At 38.8% G+C, this 15,651-nt stretch overlaps 2 protein-coding genes and 1 pseudogene across 3 annotated transcripts; 2 read left to right on the forward strand and 1 right to left on the reverse strand.

Moving 5' to 3' along the window:
• Nucleotides 1-461: 461 nt before the first annotated feature.
• LOC103334573 (uncharacterized) lies at nucleotides 462-3,245 on the reverse strand (annotated as a pseudogene). Its single transcript, XR_016127921.1, has 3 exons — nucleotides 1,176-3,245; nucleotides 741-1,076; nucleotides 462-520 (listed from the first exon to the last, which is right to left on the reverse strand). The product of XR_016127921.1 is annotated as an uncharacterized LOC103334573 (transcript).
• A 1,771-nt stretch (nucleotides 3,246-5,016) lies between these two features.
• LOC103334572 (uncharacterized) lies at nucleotides 5,017-9,205 on the forward strand. The gene is made up of 2 exons (XM_089055498.1): nucleotides 5,017-8,560; nucleotides 8,665-9,205. Exons 1-2 carry the CDS (start codon nucleotides 5,029-5,031, stop codon nucleotides 9,042-9,044), a joined length of 3,912 nt encoding a protein of 1,303 aa, XP_088911624.1. The 5' UTR covers nucleotides 5,017-5,028; the 3' UTR covers nucleotides 9,045-9,205.
• A 4,252-nt stretch (nucleotides 9,206-13,457) lies between these two features.
• On the forward strand, nucleotides 13,458-15,648 carry LOC148916038 (uncharacterized). The gene is given in 2 exon segments (XM_089055489.1): nucleotides 13,458-15,575; nucleotides 15,577-15,648. Coding segments are annotated over 2 exon segments (2,190 nt in total).
• The last annotated feature ends 3 nt before the right edge of the window (nucleotides 15,649-15,651 follow it).

A 15,651-nucleotide genomic window follows, 5' to 3' on the forward strand; every position in this document is an offset into this window, starting at 1 on the left:
TAGAAACGGAGATGATACCAAAAGGGGGGTAAAAGTGACCCAAAATAGACTTTCAAAGTTAGTATATCAATACTGGATCGGTTGGGAGGTTATACTTGTTCAATGGAGCTAAATTTCGGATATTTTGTAGCCGACACCCATTGGAACAAGTTTCATGAAGAACTTTACCCCATCCGAGCAACAGAACAAGGTGATCCAAAGCCAAGAAGTTGACCTACGAAAATAAGCAAAACCAGAATTTATATTCAATAATGCACTTTTAGCTCACATTCATACCAATCAATGTAAAATCTATGAAAAACACAAAAAGGAAGTAAATGCTATGAAATGTCAAGAACTGACTCAAAATATTGGATGAATAACATGATAAATCATGTGGAAAAATGAACCCAACATAAATATAAGCCACCTTTGATGATATAAACTTAAGAGCTTAAACCGATGGGTTTACCTCAGTGGTAAGGTACCTCCCCCCATCACCAGTTCGAATCCCGGGAAAAGTGCTTCCCCTCCGCAATTGCTGTAAATAAGAAAAAAAAAAAAAAAGTTAATAGCTTAATCTCAATCTCAAAAAACGTTGAAATTTGCAAACAGTTTAATTTATTGCCCACTCCATGTCAATCTCAAAAATGAAACACAAGTTTTGAAGTCCCTCTTAAAAAACATAGAAAAACTCCTACTAGTTTCACACTTCTCTTCTATTTTTGTAGCCCCCATTAGCCTGTTGATGGTCAACATACCAAATGGTTCGGGAAGGCAAGGCATGGTCTAAGCTGATAGCTTTTGTGCCACATAAAGCATTGTAGGTCGAGACCCGGGACGCGTACTTATACAAGCCAAGGCTAAACTCATCACAAGCACCACTGCCTTTGCCAATTCATCGCTTGGAGGCTCCAGCCTTTGGTCCAACAAATCTTTCAAAAGAAATTCTCCATTGTCCTTCATTGATTTTGATGATTCTAATAGCTGGGATTCTAGCATATCCCCTGGGTGCCTCCCCATCATAACTTCCAGTGCCACCACTCCAAAGCTATATACATCACACTTATCGGTTACCCTCATAGTGAATGCAAGCTCTGCACATGAAGAAAAATAAACCAAGTTGCCTCAAAACATATCTCAGTCACCAAAAGATTATCAAATAATGCATGCACAACATTAAATTTTTAAGTTACCTGGTGCCATGTAGCCAAATGAGCCAACAATATGGGTGCAGTTGGATGAATTGACACTAATCAGTCTTGCTGTTCCGAAATCTGAAAGTCGGGGTTCGAAATCTGAATCGAGCAAGACATTGTTGACAGTTACATCTCGGTGCACTATTGGTGGAGAGCAGTCATGGTGCAAGTAAGAGAGTGCATAAGCTAGTCCTTGCACAATTTTGAGCCTTGTAGCCCAACCAAGTTCAGTTACCCCTTCAATTCCATACAATGCTTTTCCCAGGCTGCCTCTCTCTAAATATTCATAGAGCAAGAAGACGCAGCCCCTCCTTGAACAGAACCCATATAGCCTTATGATGTTCCGGTGCCGGAGATTTGTCAACGTTCGAATTTCATTCTCGAAACTTCGGAGATTGATTGCTGGAATGTCATTAGAGTCGCACATGTTAAGCCTTTTAACTGCAACAACTTGGCTTGATGGTAACTCAGCCTTGTATACCTTTCCAAATCCTCCTTTTCCGATGCAATACTTGTCATGAAAATCCTCTATAGCCTTCACAACTTCTCCAAACGTAAATTTTACTTTTTCTTGCAGTATCATTGACTCAAAAGTCTCAAAGTTATGAGAAATTTTGATTTCCTCTATAAAGAGCTTGGGATTCTTACGCAACATAAGAATCATAGCAATTGTAATTGCAACAAATGATAAACCACAAACAGGTAAAAGTACACCAATTAGAAATTTTTTCTTTTTGGAAAGTCTGCTAGAGAGATTGCATTCAGTTGGTCCATGCAGATTTCCAAACATACCAGAGTTTCCAGCGAAGGCATTAGCCGGTGCATTTTTGAAATGGCACAAAATTGGGATTGGCCCTGTCAAGTTGTTGTAAGAAAAGTCATAGCTATCTAGACTAAGAATTTTGAAAAATGCTGATGGAATATCCCCTGATAAATGGTTGTGTGAGACATTGAAAACCTTTAAGCTTGTGAGCTTTCCCAAGCTTGAAGGTATTGCGCCCGAGAGTGAATTGCTGCTGAGATCCAAGTGGTAAAAATAAGATATGCCTTTTAATTTGTCAAATGTGCCAAGCTCAGGTGGTATTTCTCCTGTCAAATTGTTATTTGACAAATCAAGAACCTCAAGCCGAGTCAATTTGCCAATATCTTCAGGAATAGCACCACCGAAGTTGTTTTGTGCTAAATGAAGGTGTTTAAGCTTGGGAAAGTTTGATGGCAGTGGTCCTTGGAATTGGTTGTTGGTGAGATTGAGATATTCAAGCTTGCCTAGATTGGTAAATATCTGAGCTGGTATTTGCCCGGTAAAAAAATTTGTAGACAAGTCGAGGAATGTCAAGTTCCGGCATTCAGATATAAATTTTGGAAATTCTGAAGAGAAATGGTTTCAGAAAGATCAAGGTAAGTCAACGAAGGCATGCCTGAAAATTCAGACCAGTCAGGAGTTTCTAAGTAGTTTGCTCCAAGAATAAAAAACTGTACCTTTTGGAGATTGCTCAGCTGAGAGGGAATTACACCAGTGAGATTGTTGTTGAAGAAACTCAAATACTGAAGCTCAGTCAGCATGCCTATCTGCGCAGGTATTTCTTGATTGAATAAGTTGTTGCCCAAGTCCAAAGTTGTGAGCTTGGAGAGGTTGCCAATGGCGGATGGTATAGGCCCTGTGAAATTGTTGCCATTGAGGTTGAATTGGGTGAGATTGAGAAATGGGGTGAAGTGGAAATGGGTTAGTGTTGCAGTGATGTTGAAGTTGGAGAGGTCAACTTGGGAAATTGTTTTGGTGTTGTGGTCACAGACAATGGCAGTCCAATTGCAAAGGTTGTTGAGGTTTGTGAGGGACCAGGAATTGAGCGAAGGTGGTGAAGAAGCAAAGTCGTTCTTCCAGCTTATGAGAGCTTCTGCCTGTGTTCTTGGTGATGAGGTGGCGTTCAATGGAAGCAAGAAAAGCAAGAAAATATGAAGGATAAGAAGAAAAAGAGGAGGCTTCTGAACTCCTTTCATGGTGCTCTCAGTCGACTCTGTTTGATATTTGAGTTGCATTTCTTGTTTCATAATTGAGATATTATTATGACAAAGAAAAGTTGTGTGGTTCCAAATGTTTCCTCAACTTGACTGGCATGGTCTTAGTCATCCCTTGGCCCCTATTTTCCGTTTGAAATGTCCGTTCGCATTTATTCTATGGGCATGCTTCTTGACAAAAGTGCATCATAGATGATTAATTAATCAACTAGTCAATCAAAACATATCCCCAACATGCCTAACTAATGGAATGGGGAAATCTATCAAATCCACACAAAACTCATGGAAAGAAGAGAGGTGGCAAAGGGCATTGCCTATTTATTTAGTACCCACACCATAACATTAGGGGTTTTTATTTTTATTTTTATTTTTAAATTTATCGGCTTCTGGGTGCCTTGGATTTGAAGGTTTTTGGAGGATGTCGTTGTAGAGACCCAAACAAATTTGGCGATTTGGAATCCATCCAAAGGTGAGATTTTGAGGATGACAGTTTTCAAAGAAAAGAGGAAGAAGCAAGCACTTGGTGGCCCGTTGCTTCCCGCCAAATAGATCCGTTGGCTCCCGCATTTTTCTTAGGATGTTGGGCTAGAGTGGGCTAGTTCAACACTCGTTATCTGGGCCTTCTGTAAGTCCAATCCATATGTAAGCAAACAAATCGTAGTTAGTGAGAACTTTTTTTAAAATTCTGAATTCAAGCAATAGTCTAACCTATAAGCCACAAAGGGATGGAGTTTGCTCTCACACACTATCAAAGTGTCACAAAATTAGAACCTGAGACCACTAAATTGCAAGTCAAAACCCTTTTTCATGACTCGATGGTTGGCTAGCTAGTGGGAACTTAAAAGTGCAGGGTTTGCAGGCTTCCCAAGAAGAAACAACACTAATAACAACCCATCTTTTGTTTTGTTTTGGTTTTTTCGTTTCCCTCCGTACGGTCTTCATAATAAGTACTTGTTGTACTACCAGGAAACTTCGAATTGCTGCTGAAGCCGTGTAAATTGAGAGTTTACTGTATTCAACCAACTTTTGAGTTGTTCTTGATTTGGAAAAACGGCGCAGCTACACTTATTTTCATATCTTGATTTGAACCCACAACTTTTGAGGTGAAACACTTGGAAATGGTTTTAATGCAATGTGTTTTATTAAATTTGTAAGATCATATAGTATTTTATCTACCTACCTACCATAACATCTTCTACTTATGAATTCAATTCATGCACTAATTGGTGATATTGGGATAAAAGGGGGAGTGGGAAAATCACCATCCTATAATTACTGTTATTAGATTAGTGTTGGCCCTCTCAATTGAAGATGAAAAACCTATGTGGAAGAGATTTTGAATTTTGGCCCCTCCATGCTAAGAATCCTAACTCCGCCATTAATGGTGATACTAACTCACTTGTTAAAATATGTATGGACGACATAATAACATCATAGACTTGTAAACTTGTAATCAGTTGCTTCACACACTTTAGCTACTTAATGTTTGTTTAACTTGATAAGCCAAATAATGAGTAATAGTAAATTCCACTTAACTGGCTGCTCTGCCTTTTACGCTTTAAAATATGTAAGCCAAACCTTCTTTTATGCTAATAATTTTTTGGACGGTTACCACTTTATAGACACCGAGTCCAAATTATTAAGCGAGTTTTCACATGTGAAATCCAGTCCCAAATGGAACTCGTGCTTCTTCTCTATATAAGCCGAAATTGTGCGTGTGAAACAAATTAGGGGAGAGTCCAAGTGAGATGTGTAACTCGTGCTTCTTCTCTATATAAGGAAGCATGCATGCATCTAAGAAATGAACCATCCACGGCAACAATTCCCAAACTTTATGTCACAAGTTGACAAACTCAAATCAGATCCAACACTAAAGCAAATGCAAGTCCAAACCATGCCAATGATTCAGAAACCTCTTTCCCTCCTCTTTCACATTTTCCTGTTTTCCTCATTGCCACTTATCACAACCACATCATCATCTCCAACACCAAGAGCACAGGCAGAGGCCCTGATCAAATGGAAGAGAAGCTTTTCTTCTTCTTCTTCTCCACCACCTTCACTTCTCCATTCATGGTCCCTCACTAACATCAACAACCTTTGCAACTGGACCGGCGTTGCGTGCGGCGATCACACCACCAAAACCAGAACAGTCTCCAAAATAGACCTCTCCAACATGAACATCACCGGAACATTAACCCGATTCAACTTCATCCGATTTCCCAATCTCACTCACTTCAACCTCTTCAGCAACAATTTCAGTGGACAAATTCCATCTGCCATTGGCAACCTCACCAGCCTCACATTCTTGGACTTGGGCAACAACGTTTTTGATCAAGAAATACCATCTGAGATAGGCAGGTTAGCAGAGCTGCAGTACTTGAGTTTCCACAACAACCGTCTCTATGGTGCCATCCCTTATCAACTAAGCCATCTCCAAAAGGTACGGTACTTGGACCTTGCATCAAACATCTTTATGTCTCCCGATTGGTCCAAGTTTTCAGGCATGCCTTCATTGACCTACCTTGATATTCATAATAATACTCATCTAAATTCAGATTTCCCAGATTTCATATCCCATTGTTGGAACTTGACATTCCTTGACTTGTCTCAGACTAATATGACTGGCCAAATACCAGAAGCAGTATGTAACAATCTGGCCAAACTTGAATATCTCAATCTCACTAACAACCTGTTTCAAGGACCCTTTCCAAAAAACTTTTCCAAACTTACCAAGCTCAAACACCTTCATGCACAAGTGAACAATTTCAGTGGCCCAATTCCTGAAGATATCGGTTCAATATCTGGTCTTCAGCGTATGGACCTGCTTCAAAATTCCCTTGAAGGGAAAATTCCATCCTCTATGGGCCAACTCAGGGAGCTTCAGTACCTTGATCTTCAAATGAATTCCTTAAACTCTTCAATCCCATCTGAGCTTGGTCTTTGTACCAACCTCTCCTACTTGGACCTGACTTCCAATCACCTTGAAGGGAAAATTCCACCTTCTATAGGCCAACTCCGAGAGCTGAAGCACCTTGATCTTCGTAACAATTCCTTAAACTCTTCAATCCCTTCTGAGCTTGGTTTATGTACCAGCCTCACCTACTTGGCCCTGGCTTCCAATAAACTCAATGGGCAATTGCCTCTGTCCTTGTCCAATCTGAACAACATCAAGGAATTGGGTTTATCTGAAAATCATCTTACAGGTCCCATCCTGCCTTCCCTTATCTCCAATTGGACTGAAGTGGAATCTTTGCAACTTCAAAACAATAAGTTCAGTGGGAATATTCCAGCAGAAATTGGCCTGTTGACAAAGCTCAACTACCTTTTTCTCTACAACAATAACTTCTCTGGATCAATTCCCTCAGAGATTGGTAACTTGAAAGATTTGACAAAATTGGCTCTTTCAGGAAACCAGCTCTCAGGGCCAATTCCCATGACACTGTGGAACCTCACAAATATTAAGACAGTCAACCTTTACTTCAACAATCTCACTGGCATGATTCCACCAGAGATTGAAAATATGGTGTCACTGGAGGAATTTGATGCAAACACTAACCACCTGTATGGAGAGTTGCCAGGCACCATTTCTCGGCTTACTAAATTAAAGTCATTGTCTGTGTTCACCAATAATTTTTCGGGAAGCATTCCGAGGGATTTTGGCAGGTACAGTCCTAATTTGAGCATTCTGCGCCTTTCGAACAACAGCTTTAAAGGAGAGCTGCCACCAGAATTGTGTAGCGGTTCTGCTCTGGAAGAATTGTCTGTAGGTGATAACAACTTCTCCGGGTCATTGCCAAAGTGCTTGAGAAATTGTTCAAAACTACGAACAGTTGCTGTTCGTCACAACCAATTCACGGGAAGCATTACAAATTCATTTGGTATTCATCCCAATCTTAGCTCTGTTTTTCTCAGCAATAATAAATTTGTTGGTGAAATCTCACCAGAATTGGGAGAATGTAAAAGTCTCAATCGCTTATGGATGGATAGAAATAAAATTTCTGGTCAAATCCCACCTGAGCTTGGGAAGTTGAGCAAATTGGAAGAACTAATCCTGGACTCTAATGACTTGACTGGATACATTCCGGCTCAGTTGGGAAACTTAGGCCTACTGTACAAGCTCAATCTGAGCAAGAATCATTTGACAGGAGACATCCCCAAGAGTCTAAGCAATTTGACTAATCTCCAGGAACTTGATTTATCCAAAAACAATTTGTCAGGAAACATCCCCATAGAGCTTGGTAAGTTTGAGAGGTTGTCAACTTTAAATCTGAGCCACAACAATTTATTTGGTCAAATACCACCAGAGCTTGGTAATTTGCCCTTGCAGTACTTGTTGGACCTCAGCAGCAATTCACTCTCAGAACCGCTTCCTGCAGACCTGGCTAAGCTTATACGGCTGGAGATTCTTAATGTCTCACATAACCATCTCTCAGGGAGCATCCCAGAAACATTTTCCAGAATGGTTAGTCTATTTGGCATTGATTTCTCTTACAATAACTTAACTGGTCCAATCCCAACTGGTGCCATTTTTCGAAAAGTGCCTGCAAATTCCTTTCTTGGAAATGATGGCTTGTGTGGAGATACCGAGGGTCTAACTCCATGCAACTCAAATCCCGGAAAGTCCAACAAGATTAGCAAGGTTCTACTTGCTTTCCTGGTTTCCAGTTGTGTTATATTAGTGGTTGCAACTACAAGTACTGCTGCAGTGCTAAAGTTCAGCCGGAAATCGAAGCTTAAAGAAACCGAAAGTCCTAGGATGTCTGAGAGTTTAGATTTAGGGATATTGGGAAGATATGGAAAATTCACATTTGGTGCAATTGTGAACGCGACGGAGAACTTTGATGAGAAATACCTCATTGGAAAAGGAGGATTTGGGAGTGTCTACAAGGCTATGTTGGGCAGGGGGAAAGTGGTTGCAGTTAAGAAGCTGAACATTTCAGACTCTAGTGACATTCCAGAAATAAATCGCCAAAGTTTTGAGAATGAGATACGAACCTTGACAGAAGTGAGGCACAGAAACATAATAAATCTCTATGGGTTCTGTTCATGGAGGGACTGCTTGTACTTGGTGTATGAATATGCAGAGAGGGGTAGCTTGAGAAAAGTATTGTATGGGACAGAGGAAAGGGAAGAAGAACTTGGATGGAGCACAAGGGTGAAAATTGTGCAAGGGCTAGCTCATGCAATTGCTTACTTGCACAATGATTGCTCTCCTCCAATTGTTCACAGGGACATAACTTTGAACAACATATTACTTGAGAAGGGTTTCGTGCCACGGTTATCGGATTTTGGAACTGCAAGGTTGTTGAGCACAGATTCATCCAATTGGACTTCTGTAGCTGGATCTTACGGCTACATGGCTCCAGGTAAAATCCAATAAACTAATATTCAATTTATACATGACTTATATTGACACATTGTTTATGATAGAAAAATGTTGGTTGATTTTGTTGTTCTGATGTGCATGTAGAGCTGGCTTTCACAATGCGTGTGACGGATAAGTGCGATGTGTATAGCTTTGGAGTGGTGGCATTAGAAATAATGATGGGAAGGCATCCTGGAGAGCTTTTAGCTTCTCTATCAGTCTCATTACCAGAAAATGCAGAATTGCTTTTGAAGGATTTGTTAGACCAACGGCTAAGGCCTCCTCCCGTTCAGTCAGCAGCGGCAGTGGCTTCTGTGGTAACCATGGCTTTGGCCTGTACGCGCACTAATGCAGAGTCAAGACCTACCATGGATTTTGTGGCAAAAGAACTATCATCAGCCAGGACCCAGGCTAACCTCTCTGTACCATTTGGCATGATCACCATCAACAAGTTGGCAAATTTTCAAAACCAGAAGAACTTTTAAACATAAGAGGTCCAAACATATATGAATACTAATCGTTTATGTACCGATGCAATGTTAAGGGTTGTAGCTCTATCCTGTCAACATGAACGGTTGTAAACGTTGATTTATAACAATTATTCACGAATCGATTACTCGTGTAATCCAACCAGACTATGTTAAAACTTCTATGTTATACATTTGATTAAGTTTTCAACTACCAACAAAAGTAACACTTCCGACCTACCAACACCAAAGTGTCGTCCAGAAAGAAAAGAACCAAAAACTAGTTAGCAACCACCGAACTGTTGGGGCCTAAAAAGAAACTGGGCCCTTAAAGTGCATGAAAGAATGTTAAAAATTTCCAACAAGGTGATGGATTGCTGAAAAAAGTGTAGGGTAGGGTCCAATATCTGTCTGTGTAGACAAATGTGAAATTGAAGTGAAGTTTGAGGATGAGCAAATTCTCTATGTATGTATTGTTCTATGAGACTCAAAAGGAATTCATCTTCATGATCACCGTCTTTCAAAATTAGCCTTACCTACTATAAAGTTTATAAACAGAAAAAAGAAACAGAAAAATATTACAATTTGGATTAAAATTTCGACTAGTTGCCCTGCAAAATAAGAAAAATGTTGAAATTTCGACGTTGAAATCACCTTGAGAAATACCAAAGAAATACAGGGACCACTGCAAGTACGTATCAAAACCACACCAATGAAAGTCTTTTGCTATGCTATGGAAGGTACAATTCCAATATTTCTTAATCAAAGTAAGTCCTTTTAAAATTGGAATAATTAAAACTTAAAAGGCCGATATTGCCATGTTCAACTTTGGAATAATGAAGCTGATCAACTTTGAGAAGTACCTGGAGACTTGACTTGTCATTGTCCCACTTACTATATTTTTTTTCCTTCTGTCTTGTCATCCTCACAGGCGGAGGACTAAGCAGCAACAGCAGGCAAACTTCCTCAATCTTCATTTTCAATTTCGCATTTCTTTCCACAGACTGATACTCACGTGATTAGCACGTGAGGAGAGAGATGGAGGAAGCAGAGCATCCAAGAAGCGCCATGTGGCATTTTTCCCGTTGGGTTTTGTCAGCAGTGACGTTGCGCTGACATCAGCGAGCGGAAGTCAAATTTTTTTGAAATGTGCTCGCTGATGTCAGTAGTGGCGGAGGTATTTGAAGGCCTGAAGGGGCCCAGACTCTCCCAAAAATTTGATAATATTTTATTTTTGGTCCCCTATTCCTACAAATTTTAGAAAGTATGCATAACAATTTTGCTTGTGGCCCCCTCAAGATGTGTTTCTCTTTCCAAATTAAGTATATATAATAATAACCACTTGACTGAAGGTTGTGAATGTTTCTTATCCACACGCCAGCTTTGGTTTTTAAAAAGTGGAATCTAATGTCCATCAATATATTAATAAAAAAATTAAAGCAACCAATGAAATAAAGTTTCAAAAAAATTTCTTTATCAAATAGGAAGTAGACTTTTACCCAAATAAAAAAGGATTGGGATTTTAATTTTTGTTTCACTTGTTTATAGAGTGGTTGTGCTTGTGCTTACTCTTCCTGTTTCTACAGCAACTGCAGAAGCGATCATTTTGTGCTATGTGTATAGTAAAAACTAGGCTTCGTAACAAGATAGAAGACGAATTTCTCACAGACTCTTTGATTATGTACATTGAAAGGGAAATTGCAAAAAGTTTAGCATTGACTCAATTATAGATGGTTTTCGATATATGAAAGAACAACGAGTGTTATTTTGATACCTAATTGAATAAACAATTATTTTTTGCCATTAATTTTTCCAAACATTGTTAAGGTTGAAAATTTGAATTTTTTTAAAGTCTTGTTTGGTTTATATGTTGGCCCCCCAACACATAAATTCCTGACTCCACCACTAGATGTCAGAGCCTTCAAACTTGAGCCCAAACAAGAATTGCCTTAGCTGGTCGGACCCAAGGCTTGCCCCGGCTGGATTCCTCACCCTGGAGCTGGATTTGGGCTGGAGGGGGCATGTTGCCCTGGCAAGGCTGGTGCCCTGCACTTGCCCTTATAGTGCATGAAAGAATGTTAAAAATTTCCAACAAGGTGATAGATGGCTGAAAATAGTGTAGGGTAGGGTCCAATATCTGTCTGTGTAGACAAATGTGAAATTGAAAGTGAAGTTTGAAGACGAGCAAATTCTCTATTTATGTATTGTTCAATGAGACTCAAAAGGAATTCATCTTCATGATCACCATCCTTCAAAATTAGCCTTACCTACTATAAACAGAAAAAAGAAGCAGAAAAATATTACAATTTCGATTAAAATTTCAACTAGTGCCCTGCAAAATAAGAAAATTGTTGAAATTTCGACATTGAAATCACCGTAAGAAATACCAAAGAAATACAGGGAGCATTGCAAGTATGTATCAAAACCACACCAGTGAAGTCGTTTGCTATGCTATGGAAGGTACAATTACAATATTTCTTAACCAAAGTAAGTCCTTTTAAAATTGGAATAATTAAAACTTAAAAGGCAGATATTGCCATGTTCAACTTTGGAATAATGAAGCTGATAAACTTTGAAAAGTACCTGGAGACTTGACTTGTCATCGTCCCACTCACTTGAATTTTTTTTCTTCTGTCTTGTCATCCTATTCTCACTAGGAGGACTAAGCAGCAACAGCAGGCAAACTTCTTCAATCTTCATTTTCAACTTCGCATTTCTCTCAACAGACTGATACTCACGTGATTAGCACGTGAGGAGAGAGATGGAGGGAGCAGGCAAGTGTTTTTTGGCCTAGCCTGGTACCATTACCACCACTATTATGTCGGTGAAAGTTTTAACGTAAATTTAGGTTTTAGTCAAAAAAAAAAATTATTTTTGGAAAAAGTTAAAACTTTTTCAAAAAAGATGAAAAAATTTCAACTTTCAAATCAAAGACATGCAAATGTAAATGATTTCTTATAAAATCAAAAAATAAATAAGGACAATTTTGTCTATTTTGACTTATTTTCAAAAATTTCTCTCTCTTTTGTCTTTTTACAAAGTCTCTCAAGTTTTAATAATATTTGATGCCTTTTAAGGGGCTGGTTCCCTTCTTGGAACCTACGTGGTATTATCCTTGGTAGTTGGGAAGTTCATGTTTCGGTTGGTATAGTTGGAAATTAATCCAATACATAACACAGAATTTTTAAACATAATTCTGTTGTATCTTAGATGTTCGTCATAGTCGTTCATACGTGGATTTATAATTCTTATACAGTAATTGTTTATAATTTTTGAATTTGCACGTGTACGATTGTTGTTAACATTTCTTTTTACTCGTCTGTTATATCTATTTTATTAATAGTGTACAAATGAATCTAGATGGTCTTCCTTTAATTGCCAAAAAAAGAGAAAGTAGATATCCAAAAAGACCAAGAAGTTGAAGCACCTAGTTTGAATCTAGATGGTATGACTTATCAGATTGTTAATCTGTCTTCTCTTTATTGGTTTTTTTTTTAAAAGTACTTTTAATTTTCTATGCCAAATGTTTGGTGAAAAAATTCCACTTAAAAGGGTGCTCCGCATTCCACGCTCCAAACTACATAAATTTTTAACCTCAACTAATTATCCATTTGGCTGAATAATCATTTTAGTAATTAAAATATATAAGTGCCCAAATTCCTAACCTCAAATAATTATCCATTTGGACTGAATAATCATTTTCCATTAAAATATTTTGATACAGTAATGTAAGCGGCCCCTCTATTTTCTAATCGATCATACACCAATTTCATTTTATTTCCATGATTCTGTATCGATGAGTACAGATAAAATTGTTTTCTATACATTATACATTTTTTGCATTATTTTTTTCTTTTCTTTTTGGTTAAGATTATATACATTTTGTATGGTGTGCAAATATACTCCATAGTAAAGTTAATTTAAAAAAACAGAGATGGGTTTAGTCAAGTTCACTATAGCGGATGTGATTCACACTCTGCACCTGAGTTCGAATCTCCATCCCTCTAATTTCGATTAGATTAAACTATAACATTTTTTGTATTAAGAAAAAGATGGTGGACCACTAGTTTGGTTGGTTTGGGTATTTAGCATTATTTACAACAATCTTCATCAAAACTGCAATATATTTTAATTTTAGCATTAGCTATATGTCTCTTTGAATGTGTGTACGTTTTAAATAATACATATACTGCGCATGTCTTTTAACCTTTTCATAAAAGTCTCTTTCTTAAAACATTCACTCCAACTTGCACACTCAGAAGAATCAAATCCATCCAATGCATCTGCATACAAAGCCATGAGCATGACCTTTTAAGTTGACCTATCTTTTTCCTGTCATTTTAATATGAAGAAGTTAATGGACAAGTGGACCACTATACCTCTATAAATCTTGGATAAAATTCATACATAACATTAACGCGTCAACCCACCATGGAAGGAGGAGTTTTCTCTGGTCAGAAGCCTACTTATCTTCTTCTTCTCCTTCATATTTTCCTGCTTGCTTTGCTTCCATTCAAGGCCATTTCATCACCAAAAACACAGGCAGAAGCTTTGGTAAGTTGGAAGAACACCTTTGCTTCTGCACCACCTTCTCTCAGTTCATGGTCCCTCACTAACCTCAACAATCTTTGCAACTGGACTGCCATTGTTTGTGACCGCAGCAGCAAAGAAGTTTCCCAAATTGACCTCTCCAACTTCAACATCTATGCAACACTAACCCATTTCAACTTCACCCCATTTCTCAATCTCACCCAATTCAACCTCAATGGCAACAATTTCACAGGGCCTGTGCCTTCTGCCATTGGCAAACTCTCCAAGCTCACAACTTTGGATTTGGGCACCAACTTATTCAGTGAAGAAATACCTGTGCAGATAGGCATGTTGACTGAGCTTCAGTATTTGAGTTTCTTCAACAACAATCTCAGTGGTGCAATTCCCTATCAGCTTAGCAATCTCCAAAAGGTACAGTTTTTGATTCTTGGAGCAAACTACTTAGAAACTCCTGACTGGTCTAAATTTTCAGGCATGCCTTCTTTGACATACCTTGATTTTTATCTAAACAGTCTTGATTCAGAATTCCCAGAATTTATATCTAAATGTTTGAACTTGACATTCTTGGACTTGTCTCAAAATGCTTTCACCGGTCAAATACCAGAAGTGGTATTTACTAATCTGGGCAAGCTTGAGTTTCTCAATCTCACCAATAACCAATTTCAAGGACCATTGCCAACAAGCTTTCCTAAGCTTAAACACCTTAATTTAGCACTGAACCACTTCAGTGGTCCAATTCCTGAAGATATTGGTTTGATATCTGGCCTTCAAAGAATTGACCTGTTTAACAATTCCCTTGAAGGGCCAATTCCATCCTCTATAGGCCAACTCAGGGAGCTCAAATATCTTGATCTTCGAAACAATTATTTGAACTCTTCAATCCCGTCTGAGCTTGGTCTTTGTACCAACCTCACCTACTTAGCCCTGGCTTCCAATTTCCTCAGTGGGGAGCTGCCTCTGTCCTTGTCCAAGCTTACCAATATTGTTGAATTGGGTTTATCTGGGAATTCATTTACTGGTCCACTATTGCCTTCTCTGGTTTCCAATTGGACTGAAATGGTCTCTTTACAACTTCAAAACAACAGCTTCAGTGGGAATATTCCAGCAGAAATTGGGCTTTTGACAAAACTCAATGTCCTTTTTCTGTTCCAAAACAAGTTCACTGCCTCGATTCCCTCAGAGATTGGAAACTTGAAAGATTTGACAGATTTGGATCTTTCTGGAAACCAGCTATCAGGACCAATTCCTATAACACTGTGGAGTCTCACAAATCTTCATAGCCTACAGCTTTTCTACAACAATCTCACTGGGACAATCCCCCCAGAGATTGGAAACATGATGTCATTGGCTACCTTTGATGTCAACACAAACCAACTTCATGGGGAGTTGCCAAAGAACATTTCTCTTCTAAGTAGCCTTGAGAATTTTTCTGTGTTCACCAATGAATTATCAGGAGACATTCCAAGCAATTTTGGGAAGTACAGTCCTAATTTGGTGTATGTTAGCTTTTCCAACAATAGTTTCTCTGGAGAATTGCCACAAGAATTGTGCAGTGGGTTCGCTTTGCAAGTTCTCACAGTCAATGGTAACTACTTCACAGGGTCATTGCCTGCGTGCTTGAGAAATTGTTCAGGATTATCTAGAGTCCGTTTTGATGGTAACCAATTCACCGGAAACATTACAAATGCGTTTGGTGTTCATCCCAGTCTTGAGTTCATTGCGCTTAGTGACAACCAGTTTGTTGGTACTCTCTCACCACAGTGGGCAGAATGCAAAAATATCACTGATATGCGCATGGCTAGTAATAGAATCTCTGGTCAAATCCCACCTGAGCTTGGGCAGATGACACAATTGCAATATCTAAGCTTAGAAGCTAATGATTTCATTGGGCAAATTCCGGATGAACTGGGAAACCTAAGCTTGCTCTTCTCGCTCAACCTGAGCGGCAACCACTTGGCAGGATCAATCCCCAAGAGTGTAGGCAAATTGACTAAGCTCCAACTTCTTGATTTGTCTGATAACAATTTTACAGGAGCAATACCAATTGAGTCTGGCACGTTTGACAGGTTAACAA

The sequence above is a fragment of the Prunus mume genome, linkage group LG6, assembly GCF_029339155.1.
Source record: "Prunus mume cultivar Tortuosa linkage group LG6, ASM2933915v1, whole genome shotgun sequence".
Classification (NCBI taxonomy): domain Eukaryota; kingdom Viridiplantae; phylum Streptophyta; class Magnoliopsida; order Rosales; family Rosaceae; genus Prunus; species Prunus mume.